General features: G+C 43.8%; 1 protein-coding gene across 1 annotated transcript in view; it reads right to left on the bottom strand.

The window, feature by feature from the left end:
• Positions 1-17,889, bottom strand: part of ZSWIM5 (zinc finger, SWIM-type containing 5) — a 123,507-nt gene extending 105,618 nt beyond the window's left edge. The window contains exons 1-3 of the mRNA XM_015408268.1: positions 17,851-17,889; positions 15,779-16,762; positions 15,320-15,386 (exon numbers count right to left, since the gene is read on the bottom strand). Coding sequence (XP_015263754.1) covers positions 15,320-15,386; positions 15,779-16,762; positions 17,851-17,889 — 1,090 coding nt within the window. The remainder of the gene's footprint in view (positions 1-15,319; positions 15,387-15,778; positions 16,763-17,850) is intronic.
• Positions 17,890-19,123: the final 1,234 nt, after the last annotated feature.

Below are 19,123 nucleotides of genomic sequence, written 5' to 3'. Positions count from 1 at the left end.
ATCCCCAGGAGATGATGGACAGTACCCAGTTGTCTGTCATTATATGTTTTCAAGCTACAGGATGTTCCTGTTTAGATTTTTGAAGAAAAAAACCCTTTGACACACATGGATTATTAATAAAACTGTATTATTCAGCAGATGCACTTTCCAGTTACTGATGAAAAAAAGAAATCAGAAAGGCCCACCGCACTAATACTTCTAACCCTGTGATAGGCCTGCTGATAAATCTTGCCTTCTTCCCATGGCCTTTCCCCTCTATTGCATTTCCACAAGAAAATTGGTTGCATATGTAATCTACTGCCTTTCACTATCACTCTGTCTGCAAACCTAATTTGGCACAGTGGTAAAAATCTTATAATGCAAGCAAGCATCAGTTTTTGGCCTATATAATCTATTGGATCAATGTCTGAAACTAATTACTCTCATGGAAAAACTGCTAGGCTTGCAAGACAATCCAAGCTACCATCTCACCATCTTTCACTTTCAAGAAGCATTAATCACATTCTGATAGGTTATTGGGATTTTCTGATTAATTTTCCATGTCTCAAAATCTGTCTGTCTCAGGTAGATACTGAGGGCAATGTGTAAGGGCTAAGATTTATGTGGACGGGTCTCAGGTGATCTTCCCAACCCCAATGTAGTCAAAAGCTAGAGAAGGGATTACTTTTAACATTTTTGTTACATCTGAGGAGAATGCAGGTGGTTTTTAATCAGTTCTTAGCATTCTATCTAGTAAGAAAGCAAATTGGATACTTATATAACAAACATCATCAAAGCCAGCCTCTACCTTAATTAATAAAGTAACAAAGGACAAAACCACAAACATTATTGAATTTCTCAACATATCATAAAATCCTAAAAAGTGATCATGGGTAAGAGGCAATTTGAGCTGTAGCAGTGATAAGGTGGTTTTAATGCTTCCTGTCCCCCAAGCTGTTTCCCCAACTGAAAATGCCTCCCAAGGCTGCTGTTAGGCCCAGTAAAGAATAAAGACAGGTACAGTACACACAGGGCTATTTTTGGGCAGGAACGCACAGGAACGGAGTTCCGGCTGGCTTCAGAGTTGGCCACACCCACTACAGCCAAGACCTCTGCATGCGTGGCTACAGAGGGAAGGCCTGGAGAGCGACACACACCCCTGGTGACTCCAAGGTGGGGGGGCCTGGAAGGATTAGGGAGGCATTTAAATGCCTCCCCATGCCTTCCCCAGCCTGTCCAAGGGCTGGCTTGCCCGAGCTCCCCGCAGCCGCAGGGTGCCTGGGTATGCCAAGGGAAGGCAGTTTAAACTGCTTTCCTTTCCAGGGGGCTTGCCCGGGCTCCCCACAGCCAAGGGGCGACGGGGCAAGCCAAGGGAATGCATGGGGTGTGGCCTGATATGCTAATGAGCTGCACTGTCAGGGGTGTGGCCTAAAATGCCAATGAATTTCTGCTGTTGGGTGTGGCCTATTATGCTAAAGAGTTCCTGCTGGGCTTCTTCTCCAAAAAAAAACCCTGAGTACACATATGTTTCCTTTTAAGTTGCCGGGTGTGTGTGGGGGGGGAGAGTTAAAACTCCTTTCCCAGCTAGGGCTGCCAAATGCCCCCGGGGGGCGGAATTCCCCCCGGTTTCGAGCCCCGATTCCCGCTCCCGCGGAATCGGGGCCCGGGAGAAACCCCACCCCTGCGTGTGCGTCACCCGGAAGTGACGTCGCACGCGGGGGGCAGGGCCACGCCCCCAGCATGTGACGTCACTTCCGGGTGACGTACACACGCGCGCACGACGAGGACGCCGGCCGGGAGCCCCCCGCTGCCGGCGAAAATAAATTTGGCAACCCTATTCCCAGCACACCAGTCCCAATTCATATTGGGCCTCTCCCATATCTACTTTTGAGGACCAAGAGGACAAAGAGACATGTTGTGAGTTCCAATCACAAACTGCATCATTACATGTAGTCTTGCTCTCAGAATGCTCAAACTGGATACAATGGGGATCTTAATGAAAATGCTCATGGAAGGAATAAACAAAGCAGATTTCCACCCAGTAGCCCCCTACACATCCCCCAAATCTGTGCAGCATGGCCCATGAAACCACAACAGCTTTGCTCATCTGAGCAGGGCCTTCTGCAGGTGCCAGCTTGCAAAAAGGCAAAATCAACAACTGTTAGGGTTGCCGGTCCCCTGGTCCAAGTGGGGGATCCCTCACTCTCAGGGATTTCTCTCCACTGCAGACCAGCTGGCTGGCAGAGGAAACCCTGCCCGTAAACAGGGACTTCACCGTGCAACATCCCCAACATAATGACATCACCCAGAAGTGACATCATCGCAACTGGGCTGTCATGCAGGGGGACGCTCTGTTTTTTGGGCAAAACTCTATGGTTTGAGGGCAAATTTACCATAGAGTTTCAACCAAAAACCAGAGCATCACCTTCAGTGTCGCCAATGCAATGATAGCACTTCTGGGTGATGTCCTTGCATCATGCAACATCCCTGCTGACCCCCGCAATGCCTCCAAAATCCCCCTGCTGGGTTGACGAGGGGACCTGGCAACCCTGATAACTGCCTGTACACATATGGCTTCTCTACTGTGGCCCCCCCACCTTGTGGAATGGCCTGCCTGAGGAGGTCATGAAGGCTCCCACTTCCCTGGCTTTCCACCAACCATGCAAAACTGAACAAAGTTTGAGTCCAGCGGCACCTTTAAGACTGATAAAGTTTTATTCTGAGTATAAGCTTTCAGGTATACGCATACTTCTTCAGATACACAAAAGCTTATTAGAGCAAGAATGAGAGAAAGCCCGGTCTCCCTCCCTCCTACACCTATTAAAATCCTCAGTTAACTTATGAGTATTTATTCAAATACTAGAAATAAAAAAGGTAAGGGAGTAGTTTCTATCACCTATGATTGCATGAAAAGAAAGTGCATAAAGAGAGCTGAGAACATTTGTTTGTTTATTTATTTCCATTTGTATCCCGCCCTCCCTGCAAACAGGCTCAGGGTGGCTTACATTAGTCAGTACAGAGTACCATGAAATCCACATTAGGGAACAATGCTCAGAAGGTAGTATGTCAAAGAGCCACATGTGGCTCCTAAGCCACTGAGTATCACTTGTGTAGGCTATTGGCAGGATCCCTCTAACCTTCGAACTATTTTTCCGGTTGCTCTGAGCTAAGCCTGTGGCTCTAATGCCTTTCCCACTAAAACTGCTTTGAACACAAAAGATGCACCAAGAACAGACCTAAAGGAAATCTAATCCCCCCCCCCCCAATGTTTTGTTTCCTGCAGATTCTTTGTGTTAGGCTAACAAGAAAGGTTCAGAAAGTTAAAGGAATCTGAGCTGCATGAGCCCTGTAGCCTCACTGCAGGAAACCTACATAATTCACTTAACTTCACTTACATGGAGGCTTGGGAGTTCATATCAAACATTTCTGTGTGAATGGGAAACCACAGTTCAGGGAATGCCCCACAGCTGGCTGCCAGCTGCCAGCCAACCAGACTTCAAACACAATGGTTTTCTCTTACCCTTACAAAGTTCTCAGCAAAACACTCTTTGCAAAAGACAAATACTTAGGCAGCCAGTTCTTCCAACACTAAATCTCACCCCTTTAAAAAATCCATAACTACCAGCTTTAAATCAATATCCCTTCTTTCTACCTGCATTCAAAGGGTAATTATTAACACTGGGTGCTTTAAAAATTAAGCTGAGCCTCCCAAGCTATGCCAAACTTAAATCAAATTTAAACCTTTAAAATTGGGTCGGGGACACAGGGGGGAAAAACGTATCCACAACCACAAGGGGTTGAAATAGTTTTACTTTAGGAAAAAACGAGCACACTGATCTCATAGAATCACAGAGTTGGAAAGGGCCGTACAGGCCATCTAGTCCAGCCCCCTGCTCAATGCAGGATCAACCTAGAGCAGTGATGGCGAACCTTTTAGAGACTGAGTGCCCAAACTGCGACCCAAAACCCACTTATTTATCGCAAAGTGCCAACACGGCAATTTAACCTGAATACTGAGGTTTTACTTTAGAAAAAACAACTCATACGTTAACTTAAGATGATCCAAACAAAGTAAGGAAAGCAATCCCAGATGCTTTCATTTACTTAAAATTATTTGGCAGAGAATTCGACACTTTAATGACGGTCTTGGCCTGGCTGGGGCGATGGCATGTGTGCCCACAGAGAGGGCTCTGAGTGCCGCCTCTGGCACCCGTGCCATAGGTTCACCACCACTGGCCTAGAGCATCCCTGACTAGTGTTTGTCCAGCCGCTGCTTAAAGACTGCCAGTGAGGGGGAGCTCACCACCTCCCAAGGTAGCTGATTCCACTGTTGCACAACTCTTACTGTAAAAAAGGTTTTCCTAATATCCAACTGGTACCTTCCCGCCCTTAATTTAAACCTGTACAGGAAAGTGGAAGTCACTCTTGACTATTCTGTCTTTTTTCTAAAAAAATAAAATAAAATGCACAGTTACTATTGAGCATCTCCAGATAGGTTTAGAAACCTTAGAAGAATGTTCATAGTAGCTCTGATCTAGTTCCAGCAGCCATATGTTCATGTACCCATACAATGAATAGCTGTGTTTCTGGGTGGCTCTGAATTTACTGAATGGTTGATGGGCAAAAGGGGGACTTAAAACGCTATACAGAGTTACTCTGGTCTGAGCCCGTTGATTTCAATAGGCTTAGAATGGAATAGGTCTACATAGGATTGCACTCTAAAGCAGGGACCACATTATCAGTGAAAGCACATAGTACACTGGAACAGAATCTGCGTGTACAGGAGGAGGAGGAGGAGGAGGAGGAGGAGGAGGAGGAGGAGGAGATTGGATTTATACCCCGCCCTTCACTTGGAGTCTCAGAGCGGCTTACAAACTCCTTTCCCTTCCCCTCCCCACAACAGACACCCTGTGAGGTGGGTGGGGCTGAGAGAACTCCGACACAAACTGCTCTTTTTCAAGGACAGCTGTGCCAGAGTTTGTGACTGACCCAAGGTCATATCAGCAGGTGCAAGTGGAGGAGTGGGGAAATCAAACCCAGTTCTCCCAGATTAGAGTCCGCACACTTAACCACTACACCAAACTGGCTCTCAGTACTATTATATGAGCTCAGACAGCAGTAACCTTGTATAGGACTGCACTGTTACAGTATCTCACATTTCATTAACACAGCCAGCCAAGGGCATGCTCTTGCACTAGACTACATGTTCCTCCAACAGTTAGCCTTCATGGCCTGGAGCCATCACATTTATCAAATCACGCCTTCCTGGTAAATTCCCACATGCTAGTTGTGCTCCTCAGACAGGCTTCTTATAGAATCAGAGAGTTGGAAGGGGTCATATAGGCCATCTAGTCCAACCCCCGGATGAATGCAGGAACAGTATCCCTGACAAGTGTTCGTCCAGCCACTGCTTGAAGACTGCCAGTGAGGGGGAGTTCACCACCTCCCTAAACAGCCAATTTCATGCTGAACTACTTTTGCTGTAACAAAAAAAAAAATCCTAATATCCAGCCAGTACCTTTCCACCTGTAATTTAACCCATTATTGCAAGTCCTAGCCTCTGTTGCTAAAAGGAACAGTTCCCTAACCTCCTCTGTGACAACCTTTCACATTCCTGAAGAAGTCTCAGAGTGGCTTACAATCCCTTTCCCTTCCCCTCCCCACAACAGACACCCTGTGAGGTAGGTGGGGCTGAGAGAGTTCTGAGAGAACTGCCCTTGAGAGAACAGCTCTGAAAGAACTTATGACTGACCCAAGGTCACACCAGCAGCTGCATGTGAAGGTGTGAGGAATCAAACCCGGTTCTCCCAGATTAGAGTCTGTGCTCTTAACCACTACACCAAACTGGCTCTAATGAGTAATTACTCTCAGAGTAATCATGTCCCCTGCAACCTCTTTTTCTTCAGACTGAACATTTTCAAGTCCTTCAGCCTTCCTTCATAGGGCTTGGTCTCAAGACCCCTGATCATCCACGTCACTCTCTTCTGCATCTGATCCATTCTGTCCACATCCTTTTTGAAGTGAGGACTCTGGAACTGCACACAATACTCCAGGTGCGGACTGACCAATGCAGTGTACAGCATCATAATGCCCCTGTATAAATCAATGGTGCAACCTCATTTGGAATACTGTGTGCAATTCTGGTCACTCACCACACCTCAGAAAGGATATTATAGCACTGGAAAAAGTACAAAAAAGGGCAACTAGAATGATAAAAGGGTTAGAACACTTTCCCTATGAAGAACGGTTAAAGCGTTTGAGGCTCTTTAGCTTGGAGAAACGACGACTGAGGGGTGACATGATCGAGGCTTACAAGGTTATGCATGGGATAGAGCAGGTAGAGAAAGAAGTACTTTTCTCCCTTTCTCACAATACAAGAACTCATGGGTACTCAATGAAATTGCTGAGCAGTCGGGTCAGAACAGATAAAAGGAAGTACTTCTTCACTCAAAGAGTGATTAACACATGGAATTCACTGCCACAGGAGGTGGTGGAGGCTACAAGCATGGACGGCTTCAAGAGGGAATTGGATAAACATATGGAGCAGAGGTCCATCAGTGGCTATTAGCCACAAAGTATAGATACGAACCCTAGGTCTGGGGCAAGTGATGCTCTCTATTCTTGGTGCCTGGGGGGGGGGGGGGGCAACAGTGGAAGGGCTTCTAGTGTCCTGGCCCCACTGGTGGACCTCCTGATGGCACCTGATATTTTTGGCCAATGTGTGACAGAGTATTGGACTGGATGGGCCATTGGCCTGATCCAACATTGGCTTCTCTCTCTCTCTTACCATGTCTCTGTAATGCCTACTAAATCATATCCCTATGTCTGCATTAGAAGCTCAAGCTCTTCCTTCTTATTGCCCAAACTTTGGGCATTGGTACATAGGCATCTAAAGCCTCACACCTTTGGTACCATTTGACCTAGCCTCACCCAGTAGGTATCTGCTGTTTGTTCTCCAAATCTGAAATCTCTATGTTGGTCATCACCTTCCCCTTGTGGTGTTGGTTTAAAGCCCTCCTGATTAATCTCCTCAGGTTCCTGCCAAACACATTATTTCCCGATCTTCACAGGTGAAGTCCATCATGTGCTAGTAGGCCATCTTCCAGAAAACCTACCCCATGGTCCCAGAATCCAAATTGCTCCTGTCAGCACCACCAACACAGCCAGTGGTTCACCTCCATTATCTTGTTTCCATCGCGTTCCTCTTCCGCTGACAAGAAGGATCAAAGAGAATACCACCTGTGCCCCCATTCCCTTCAGCTGTCTCGCAATAACTTCATAGTCAGCCTTAACGCATGTGATGATGTTCATGGCCATGTCATTCATTCCCACATGGACCATCATAAATGGGAAGGTTGATCAGTTTTGGCATTCAGTCTGCAATATCTTTAACCTTTGGCCCTGGCAAGCAGCAAAACTCTCAGGCTAGTGGCTTGATAGTACCCTCTCTTAGGACTGTATGTATGGCAAAAACTACGTCATGGTCCTTTACTGTTGCAGCTCCCTTCCTCTGAAATAGCCCGCCACAGTACAAGAGAAGGGCACCTTTCCTTGTGGCCTTTAGGAGGGCAAGTAAGGCCCCGGTCACACGGGAGGATTTGCCCCGCGAAACGGACGGGTTGAGGGCGCAACAGGCACGATCATACCGCAACATCTGGGAAGCGTCACGCACCCATCCCCGATCTGTCCCTTCAGCCCGAAAACGCGCATTGAAAAGGTACCAGCAACAGAGCACTAGCTTCCGGATGACGCGTGGCAACTCCAGGCGTCTGATCGGGGAAGCGCTGGTAGCCCATCGCAGCCAGCGCCGTTCCCCGTCCCACGCATGCGCACAAACATGCAACGTCTGTTTTGCCATGCTATGTCTGATCGCCTGCTGAAGGTTGGAGCACGGAGCCACGGGGACGCGTCAGCTCGTGCTACCGCAGTTCTTTTTGCTCCTGCTCTAATTTGTCTCCCTTCAGCGACGCAGTATCCCACTCATGTGACCGGGACCTAAGACACTTTTGTTCCAGAGGGCATTTGGACAAGGGCAAATTGATGTGGCAGATCTGGCTGTGTTTTTAACTGCCTTGTGTTTGAGGAAACAAGGCAAAATAAAAATATTTTAAATAAAATAAAATAAATAAAAATAAAATTTTGCTGCCATCACTGACACACATTGCTACAAGTATAAAATAGGAAGTAAAAGCAGTTTATCAAAAATGATGTAGAGAAAATGATAAAATATAAAGGGTTTCTGGGTATTTTTTTCAGCTTTTAAAAATAAAAAGTGTAATCTCTTTATGGAATGCCAACAAACAAATTAATTTGACAAAGTAAAGATCAAAGAATTGCACATGAAGAAGAGTTATAGTTTTTATACCCCGCTCTTCACTACCAGAAGGAGACTCAGAGCAGCTTAGAATCACCTTCCCTTCCTCTCCCCACAGCAAGCACCCTGTGAGGTAGGTGGGGCTGAGACAGCTCTGAGAGAACTGTGACTGACCCAAGGTCACCCAGGTGGCTTCATGTGGAGGAGTGGGGAATCCAACCCGGTTCTCCAGATTAGAGCCCACCGCTCTTAACCACGACACCAAGTTGGTCCAGTTTGACAGGTCGTTTGACAATAATCTCCTGAGACTTTGTTCTTAAATGGGGTACATGAAAACTGAGAAAAAGCAATGCAAAAAAATACAACATACTCTTTGCTTGGGCTATGAAGAAGGCACAGTGGCATAGAATGGCAGCTGCACATGTCTAAGGCAGATTGCAGCATTGAGCAGGACTTAAAAAGCACCAGAACACAAGCAAGAGAAAGGGTCAAGAAGAGTAAGCAAACTGACTCTGATCTATGCAGACAGATTTCCTGTCTGCCTATTAAAGGAAAGTATGTGCACAGGAGAGTTGAGAATTTCCACTTCTGGGGGTACAAGCTTATTTATGCCCATGCATAGCATTCTTGCCCAAATTTACTGCAGCCTAGCAAACTTGGACAGCTTGCTGAGAATTTGCAAACTCAGGACCTTTGGTGGCCTCATTGGTGTTGCTCAATATTTTTTAAAATTCTGGACTAATCTAGAACAGCATACTCTACATTTAATCTTACAGGTACTAAATAACTTTAAAGGTATACAGTGGTATAAGTGGCTAATAAATTCATGTGACAAAATTATTTTATTTTAAAAACACTAAAGTGTCGGTGCTCTAGATGTCACAGAATCAGTAGTTGCAAGATGGGGGTCTGGTAAAAGTTATTAATTCCAGGCCAACAGCATACCTCCTAGCAACACAATCGTCCCACCTTCATCCAGGAATGTCTCGCACCCCATTTAATATCCGCACAATTGATGGTCAAGGTGTGATAATGGGGAGTAACAATGGTGGAATAATGGTGGCGGCAGCTCCTACTCAAAAGCCTGGCGGAAGATAGGGCTGCCAAGTGGGGGCGGGGGGCAGGTAAACCCCCGCTTTGGAGGCCTGATTTCCGACACCGCGGAATCGGGCCCCGGGGAGAACCCCACCCCTGCGCGCGTGTCACCAGGAAGTGACGTGGGCATGCTGGGGGCGGGGCCATGGCCATACAAGAGAAAACTCTATGGTTTTTCCTTGTATGGCCGTGGCCCCGCCCCCAGCGTGCCTGGCATCCTCCCGTCACTTCTGGGTGATGTGTGTGTGGCACGTGCACACACACGCACCAGACACCAGCCGGGAGCCCCCCGCTCCCGGCGAAGATACACTTGGCAACCCTAGCGGAAGAGCTCCGTCTTGCAGGCCCTGTGAAACTGTGCAAGGTCCTGCAGGGCCCGGATCTCCTCTGGGAGCTCGTTCCACCAGGTAGGAGCCGCCACCGAAAATGCCCTGGCCCTGGTAACAGCATGGGATTACCAGGAGATTTTGACTCCCGGACCGTAGTGCCCTTGGGGGAACATGCCTCTGCTTTTGTCTTGAAAACACCATGAGGGTGGGACTTTATGAGGTTGCCATGAGTCGGTTGCAATGTGACATCACACTTTACCGTCACTGATTATAGTAATCAGGTCTACTCAGAATCCTACTCAGAATTATTCATTGGAGCTTTCTCCTAGGAAGAAATGTTCTAAGGATTGCTCTGTTAGTGAACAAAACACCACAGAACTAAAAAACAACACCCAGACACCAAGCCCCCTTAATATAATTTTATGCGAACGATTTAATTACAGACTTTCCCAGTGTAGTTTAAAAAAAATGTTTCCTGGCTGCTTCTTCACATGGGAAGTAGAACATCTTTGAAGTGTTTGAAAAGGCCAGAAGAGAGAGTAGAATCCTAAACAGAGTTTTATTTACTTCATTTATATGCAGCCTTCCTTCCTAATGAGAACACGAAATGGCTCACATTGTTCTCCTCTCCAGCATTTCATCCTCACAAAACCCCCACGAGGTAGGTTAGGATGGAAGTGTGTCTGGCTGGCCCAAAGGTCACCCAGGAAGCTTCCATGGCAGAGTGGGGATTTGAACCTGGGTCTCCCAGATCCTAATCTGACAGTCTAACCATTTCACAGCACTATTTATCAATGGACTTGAAAGGGTGTAACTTTGTGTCAGTAACTACAGGGGATGTAGGAATGGTACAAGATACTGAACCACTATTTATGCCTGAACTTTTTGATATTTTTAGGCTCCCTTCAGTACACTTTGCACTCAAATTTAATTTGACAATGTTTTCTAAATGTTTTTGTATTTAATTTATGTCTGGGGTGTTCGTGCTGCATTTAATTTATTATTAGTATTATTGTCTTTATTATTATGTAAAAGTACAGTTGTTTAGAGACAGAAAAATAATGGCAGCCCCACCAGGGGAAAAAAATGCCCCACAAGCCACAAACTCCTGGCTACGGACCTGCCCCATATTCCTTGGTGGTCTCCCATCCAAGCACTAACCCTGCGTAGCTTTCAAGCTCTGAACAGAAAAAAAAGATTTCATCATTTTACTATTCTAACAAGAGTCACATAGCACATGTTGAATGGGTAAGTCATTTATAAATGATCCTGAGAACAGCCAATGAGAAAAGAACCTTCGAGTAACATGTTAGAACCAATCCCATCATTATCTACCACTGTATTCACATTTTAACATATTATAGTTGTAGCACTGGACATTGGTCATTTAAAACTATAGGCAAATAGGACACCTGGGCACATTAATACAAACAATGCAAGGCTTCACTGGCTCCTATCAGATAAGAATGCAGAGATTACACATTCAGTCGCTAAGTTTTGTGCATTAATTCTTACATTGCGGGAATCGCATTTTAAAAGTTCTTAAACTCAGATTTCTATTTTTGTATATTATGACTGTGTTTTTTCTCTCCCTCACATATTATGCTTACTCTGTATGTTGGTCTTAAGACCGTAATAATAAACTAAATTAAACTATAGGCAAACCTCAGTCTCTGCCTGCAAAACGGGTCTACTCCAGTAAAGAACAGGCGTACTTGAGAGAACGCGTACTGCAACCCAAATAAACTATTTCTGACACAGGGGCTGGAATCGAAATCCCCAAATGTAAGTGTGATTTTATATTATTAGAGCATCCAGAAATGGCATTTCCCTCCATGCCATGAAATTCTTTTCATTTCAAATATTTATATTCTAGTCAGATTATGGGAAATATAAATTCCTACACCGTGACAGCAGATACTGTGCAAGACAGCTGGGGATAATAGTAAATGGCAAATACCTCTCTATATTTATTAGTCTGAAACTCTGTATTCTTCCACAATAACAATCATGCTAACTCAGAGGAGACTGCAAATTTGAGGTCTGCAATCTCAGTAGGGTTGTCATGTGCCCACTGCAGATGGAAGATCTCCCACTACCAGTGGGCTTTGTCTGCCAGCACTCCAGCAGCTGGCAGGAGGAATAAAACATTTTTTTAAAATCAGTTGGCAACAGCATGACATCACTTTGGAGGGACCCAGAAGTGACCACACCTCTGTAGGAATCACAATTTCTAGAGAGGGCTGTTATCACTTTTATGTTGTTGTTGTTCAGTCGCACAGTCGAGTCCGACCTTCGCGACCCCATGGACGAACTCTCGCCAGGCCTTCCGGTCTTCTGCCGTCCTCTGAAGTTTGCTCAATTTCATCTTCGTTGCATCGATGACACTGTCTAACCATCTCATCCTTTGCCATCCCCGTCTTCTTTGACCTTCAATCTTTCCCAGCATCAGGGTCTTTTCCAGTGAGTGCTCCCTTCTCATTTGGTGGCCAAAGTATTTGAGCTTCAGTTTCATTATCTGGCCTTCCAGGGAACAGTCAGGGTTGATTTCTTTGAGGATTGACTGATTTGTTCTTCTTGCAGTCCAAGGGACTCTCAAGAGTCTCCTCCAGCACCATAGTTCAAAAGAATCTATTCTTCGGCGCTCGGCCTTCCTTATAGACCAGCTCTCGCAGCCATACATGACTACTGGGAATACCATTGCTTTGACCATGCGGACTTTTGTTGGCAGGGTGATGTCTCTACTTTTTATCATGCTGTTTAGGTTCGCCATCGCTTTCCTCCCAAGGAGCAGGCGTCTTTTAATTTCATGGCTGCAGTCACAGTCTGCGGTGATCTGGGATCCCAGGAACGTGAAGTCTGTCACTACTTCCACGGCTTCCCCTTCTATTTGCCAAGGAGTGATGGGGCCGGATGCCATGATCTTAGTTTTTTTGATGTTGAGCTTCAAGCCCACTTTTACGCTCTCCTCTTTTACTCTGAACAAGAGGCTCTTTAGATCCTCTTCACTTTCAGCCATTAGAGTGGTATCATCTGCATATCTGAGGTTGTTGATCTTTTATAGGGAACCTGAAAGAGACATCAGCTCTCTCTAGGAATTGCAAATGACTTCTTGATTCTTAGAGATCGATGATGTCACTTCCAGTTTTCCCTAGAAGTGCCATTGCTGATGGCCACCACCCATGTACCCACTGGACATCTGCAGATTGCCCAGCCACCCTAGCAACCTGTGGTGTTTGTTACCCTAAATCTGAGAGAACAAATAACCTTTCGAAAGAGAAATGCAAGTTTACTCAACTTGCTGACTGAAAACTTAGAAGAGATTATGATCAGTTCTTGACATGTCAGAGAGCCATATATCTGCAGAAGCAATACTCCCCTCTAATGTCATTGTCCCCCCTTCTATGTATATCAGTGCCCCACAAGGGACATTTTCACATGAAAACGAAGATCATGATTTTTGTTTGCTGATGCACTTTTAGCTAAAGCATTCCTACAAGTGTGTTTCCTACTGGTTGCCTTCCTACCACATTTTCCAAGTTTATGTGTCAGGTTTTCCCTTGCACATGCTGTGGTGACTGATCATATTATTTTTGAGCTAGCCCTTTCACCACCACTGATGTGGCAACATGCCACCCTTTTTTATTTGCACGTGCACTATATTGACACAGCAGGGTTTTTTAAATGGCCCAGCCCTGCCCTACCCTACCCTCAAAACAAGCAAACATGTACAGGCTTACTGGGACCCCACTAAAGCGAGGAGGAGGGAGGACCTAGTTCTCTTTCACACACCTACACAAACACCATGTTGCACATCAATTTTCCAGTAGCTACTGCCACCACCAGGGATCCTGTATTACTCCCACTTCTTTTTTTTTTTTTTAATATTTTTATTGATTTTTTCTTTCTTTATAACAATACAACTTAACACTTTTCCAACTAGTGTCGAACGCAAACGAACGTGAAAAATACGTATTATGAGCATTCTCACATTGAATGGCAAACATATAAAAATTACAGCTTTGACATATTCTTCTTCTTCTTACATTATCATAGACTGTCGGCATTGTACGGTCCAAACATTCAGCATCATTGCCATCAAACCTATAAAAATGTGAGTATATCTCTGTATTTATTCGGCATCATAGTTGATAGATGTGGCGAATTACCAAGGATATATTCGGTGAAAGGGAGCCATTTAAGCATTATACTGGGTTGAGAGTTAGCGTCATCTGATATCATAATAGAGTCAGTTATTTTATCCATAGCCAACAGTTCCCATACTTTGGTATACCATCTTGTTATAGTTATTGGTGTGTGTTCTTTCCAGCTTGCCGCAATGATCGTTTTTGCAGCTGAGAATAGGGCTGAGATGAGCTCCCTACGTATTTGAGGGATCATCTTATCTTTCCATAAATCTAATAGAAGTATTTCTGGAGCTTTGGGTATTTCATACCCTGTTATATCTTTCACATGTTTTAATACCTCATTCCAAAAGTCAGATACTATTTTACACTCCCACCAGCAGTGTATAAAAGATCCTTGCATTCCACAATTCCTCCAACAAAAGGGAGAGTATGAAGGAGATATATGATGTATTTTTTGGGGGGTGGTATACCACCTCATTAGTATTTTATAAGCCTGGAGGCGAATATTTAGTGATTTAGCTGTAAGAGTGGGGGAAGACCAAATCATATCCCAATCCTTTTCCGTGAAAATAATTGAACAATCTGTTTGCCAGCTTTTTTGGTAAGTTGCAGGATTTTTAGAGTATGATTCTATCAATAGTTTGTATAGGACCGAGATCCCTTTCTGTGTTACCGAACGTTTGTTCCCCAGCATTCTTTCAAACAAGGTATAAGCACGAACAGATTGATTACCTAGGTTCCATGTATGGAAGAGAGATGCTATTTGCGAGTATTCAAGCCAGGGTATCTCATGTCCCATTTTTTGCTCCAAGACTACTTTGGAGGCTAGTTTTTTATTCTGTAGGATATCTGCAAAACGAGTGAATTGAGATACACGCCAGATTGGAAAGGATCCTCCTGCTTTTGCAGGCGGGAACCAAGATTGGTTAATGAATGAGGTGAGTGGGGATGGAGAAGGAGCTAATATATTTTTACGTTTGTCCCACACCCCAAGCAAATTTGATAAAAATGGATTAAAGCTAATTTCTAGGCCGAGATCTTGGGTTCTCCCATAACAATGATTGGAATGAGTTGCCAGCGATGGGTTGAAGTTCTATAATTTTCCAGTCTACTTCTTCTTTAGGGTCATAAAATTTTAGGAGTCCTAGAAGTGATGTTGCTTCATGGTATAGAGCAAGATCTGGCAGGGCAAGTCCTCCTTTTGAGGTTGGTTTTTTCAAAGTATTTATACTAATACGTGGTCTAGAGGAGTTCCATATAAAAGTAGAGGTAGCTTTTTGCCAGGTTTTGAACCATTCCTTGGGGATTGCAATAGGTATCGAACGAAACAAATATAAAAATTTCGGGAAAATAAATGTTTTAAACGTTTGTATCCTTTCCATCCAAGATGAAGAGGACATAGCTTTGTTAAGGTGAGGGTCGCTAAAAAGGTCCTTGAGAGGAGAAAAATTTACTTTGAGTATATCTTCCATTCTGATTGGGATTTTGATTCCTAAGTATGACCATATCTTGGTGGTCCAGCTAAAGTCATAATTTTTAATAAAAAAATCTTTATGCGATGGCGTTAGCAAGATAGGATATATGACCGTTTTGGAGGGGTTGGCTTTAAGACCCGATATTTTCCCAAATTCATCTAAAAGACTTAGTAAGTGAGGGGTTGAGCATTCTGGGTTTGTTAAGGTTAGAGCAATATCATCTGCAAACATGCTCAGCTTCATATATTTGTGTCCTATTGGAATCCCTTGTATGCTTGGGTGTTCTCTTACGGCCTGTGCCAACGGTTCAATTGCCAGGGCAAAGAGCAGGGGTGAGAGAGGACACCCCTGTCTTGTTCCCCTAGCTAGCTTAAACGTTTCGGTATCAGAGTTATTAATTTGTATATATGCTTGGGGCATCTTATACATGGCTCTTACCGCCGTTTGAAACACCTGACCAAAGTTCATCTTTTGTAGTAGGGTATCCAGGTATCTGGGTTCCACTGAGTCAAAAGCCTTTTCCATATCTACGGAAACAATAAATGAGGAGTTGATCTTATTCTTACGACAATAATGTATAACATCCAAGATTTTTCTGGTGTTGTCGGTGATATCCCTTCCGGGAATAAAACCAGTTTGGTCTAAATTAATATAGGAACTAATAATTTTACTTATCCTAGAGGCTAGTGTGGCTGTGAAAATTTTATAATCTACGTTCAAAAGGGAAATTGGACGGTATGATTTGGTGTTAAGTGGGTCTTTATCCTTCTTTAATAGTACAATAATTTTAGCTAAGTTCCACGTGGGTGGCAGCTTCCCGCCTTGGACTATATTATTGCATACGTTAGTATAATGGGATATAAAAAGGGGATAAAATTTTTTATAAAATTCAGCCGAATATCCGTCCGTTCCAGGTGATTTGTTGTTCTTAAGCGAACGGATTGTTGCAATAATTTCTTGTTCAGTGAACGGTTCATCTAGCTGTTTCTTATGCTCCTCAGTGAGACAATTCTGTGAGTAATGTTTTGATAAAAATTCTGTTATGTGAATTTGATTCGGGTCTGTGGAGGAATATAATGATTGGTAATATTCGTGGAAAGCGTTTTTAATTTTGTTTGTAGTAACTTGTCTAATGCCTTGGTTGTCCTTAATTTCAGTAAGAGTGTTAGCCGCCCTTTTTTTACGGACTTTCCAAGCTAGTAACCGTATCGCTCTCGGTCCGGCTAACCAATACTTTTGCTTAGTATATGCCAACTGTGTTTGGATTTCCGATGTTTCTAATGCAGCTAGCTTTTTCCTTTCAGATAGTAATTTTTGATAGGTTTTTGTTCCACCATGAGCTTTAAATTTCGCTTCTAATTCCGTAATACGTGTTATAAATTCCGTTTTTAACTTTCTCTTTTCTTTTTTATAGGCTGTCGTCTGTGAAATTAAAGCACCCCTTAATACAGCTTTAAATGCATCCCAAATAATTGGTTGTGAGGTTCCACAAGAAGCATTAAATTTGAAATAGTCTGTGATATTCCTTTCAATATTTTCCGCAAAGGACTGTATTTTCAAATATACGTTATTCAGTCTCCAAGAGTGACTACGTGTGGTTTTTTCTATGTTTTGCATTGAACAAGTTACTGGAGCATGATCTGACCAGATACATATGTCAATGTCTGCTGTAGGAAATAAAGGAGTAATTTGCGTGGAGATCAGAATATAATCTATCCGAGTGTGCGTCTGATGTTGAGCAGAATAAAATGTGTAATCTTTCTCGCCTCTGTGTCTAATCCTCCAGATGTCGCTAAGATTAAATTCACTCAAGATTTTAGCCAATGGGGTATCAAAATTGCCCTTACTTTGTGTTGGTTTGGAGGTTTTACTCATTGAATGGGATTTATCCAGGCTATAGTTTGCTACGTAGTTAAGGTCCCCACCTAAAATATAGGGGTTGTTGCTAAATAAGTTGAGTTTATTAAGTGTCTCTCTGAGGAACTGGATTTGGCCGTCATTGGGGGCGTATACAGATCCCAAAGTTAAACTCACACCGTTTAATGTCCCATCTACAAATAAAAATCTACCTCTTGGGTCTGCAAGAATCTTTTCCACCTTAAAACGCACTTGTCTACTAATTATAATGGCCACCCCTCTAGATTTTGACGTGCCTGCTGCAAAAAATTGGTGGGGGTATTTGGTAGTGTTAAAACATACTTGATGTTTTTCTTTCAAGTGGGTTTCTTGTAAAAAAATTACATCATGTTTTTGACTAGTTAGGGCAGTAATTATTCTCTTTTTTTTAATATAATTATTCAGACCCCTACAATTCAAAGAAATAAAGTTTACAGGTTGAGTAGTCATAGCAACTTTAGGGTAAATTGATAGTCTTCTAATAGCCAGATTTTACTACATATCCACTCAATGGGGTACACTGATTCATAAGCCCCTGTAAATAAAGCAGGATAAACAAGCATTTTCCGTGTAAAAGCAGTTCCTAACCATGATGCCCAAGGGGCCATAGATACCATATTTCCATTTTGCGTCTTCAGATTTGTCCCCGTCATAGGCGGTATCAGCATCAGTTCCTCTTCCCTCTGTTGTTTCTTCCAGGCGCCCTTCTTTTCTTCACTTATGGTAGTATAAAATATTAAAACATACAACAAAAAACAGTTAACCTTAACAGCAACGAACAAATTCAACCACGACAGAGCTTTCCAACGGACTCTGTCTTCCTTTCCTTTCAGGATAAACATTATGTTATTTAAGTAAATTTTTCAACAACAACTAATTCGTGAGGGGCAAAAGCACTGTAACGCCCCCTCCCTCCCTCCCTCCTTTAAGTATCAAATAGTGCTTAAACAGTATAGCCAGCCTTGAACATTCACGCTATTTATAAAAGTACGAATTTTATGAATTAATATCATGGACTTCTGCATGTCCTGTTAATAAGCAATTTCAGTTATTCCATCTCCCTCTAAATCTGCGTCTTCCTGCTCTCTGCCATCTCTTGCTCTCGTTGCGCAGGTCTGGGTTGCCATCTTCCTCTGGTGTTAAGTCTGGGAGTTTTAGTTGCAGAACCTTCAGTAAGGTTACTCCAGTCTCGATATCTGAAGCATGCAGAATACGGTCTTGATGGACCACTTGTAGTTTGCAGTGTGCCACCCAGCGATATTTAATTTTGGCTTCTGTAAGTGTAGAAGTGATGGGTTTGAGATTCCTTCTCCTATTAAGCGTTTCCGGGGAGAGATCCTGTAGAACTTGGACTTTAAAGTCTTTAAAGGGTAAGTAGCCCTTAATTCGAGCCTGATTCAGAATGGCCGTTTTGGTGCGGAGATTGGAGAAGCGAACGACAATATCTCTCGGCCACGTGCGTTTCTGTTGGGGTTTGTCAGGGCCCAGTCGGTATGCATAGTCTAGAAGCGGAGCCACCCCGTCTTCCAATTTTAACGTAAAGGCGATCCAACTTGCAATGAAGGAGGTTAACTCCGTGGTTTCTTCCGCCTTTTCAGGCATCCCGCGGAATTTCACATTATGGGCTCTGAGTTGGTTGTCTAACATTAATAGTTTATCTGTTGCCCATTCCTCCCTTTGCATCAGATATTTAGTCTCTTCTTGGATCGCTAAACTCGTTTCCATTGCCGCCTCTGCCGTTTGGGACGTTTTATCTAGCGTCGCTTTAATTTCGGCAATTTGGGAGGCCAGTGGCTTAATGATTTCAGCAGTACAAGCTGCCATGTTTTTCTCCAGTTTCTCCAGGGTCGAAAAAAATTCTTCCCTGGAGATCGCCATGCCTCCGCC

Source organism: Gekko japonicus, unplaced genomic scaffold, assembly GCF_001447785.1.
Source record: "Gekko japonicus isolate JY-2015 unplaced genomic scaffold, Gekko_japonicus_V1.1 scaffold258, whole genome shotgun sequence".
NCBI classification, from domain to species: domain Eukaryota; kingdom Metazoa; phylum Chordata; class Lepidosauria; order Squamata; family Gekkonidae; genus Gekko; species Gekko japonicus.
Note: the sequence above shows the minus strand (reverse complement) of the source record. Positions and strands in the feature narration are given on the sequence as shown.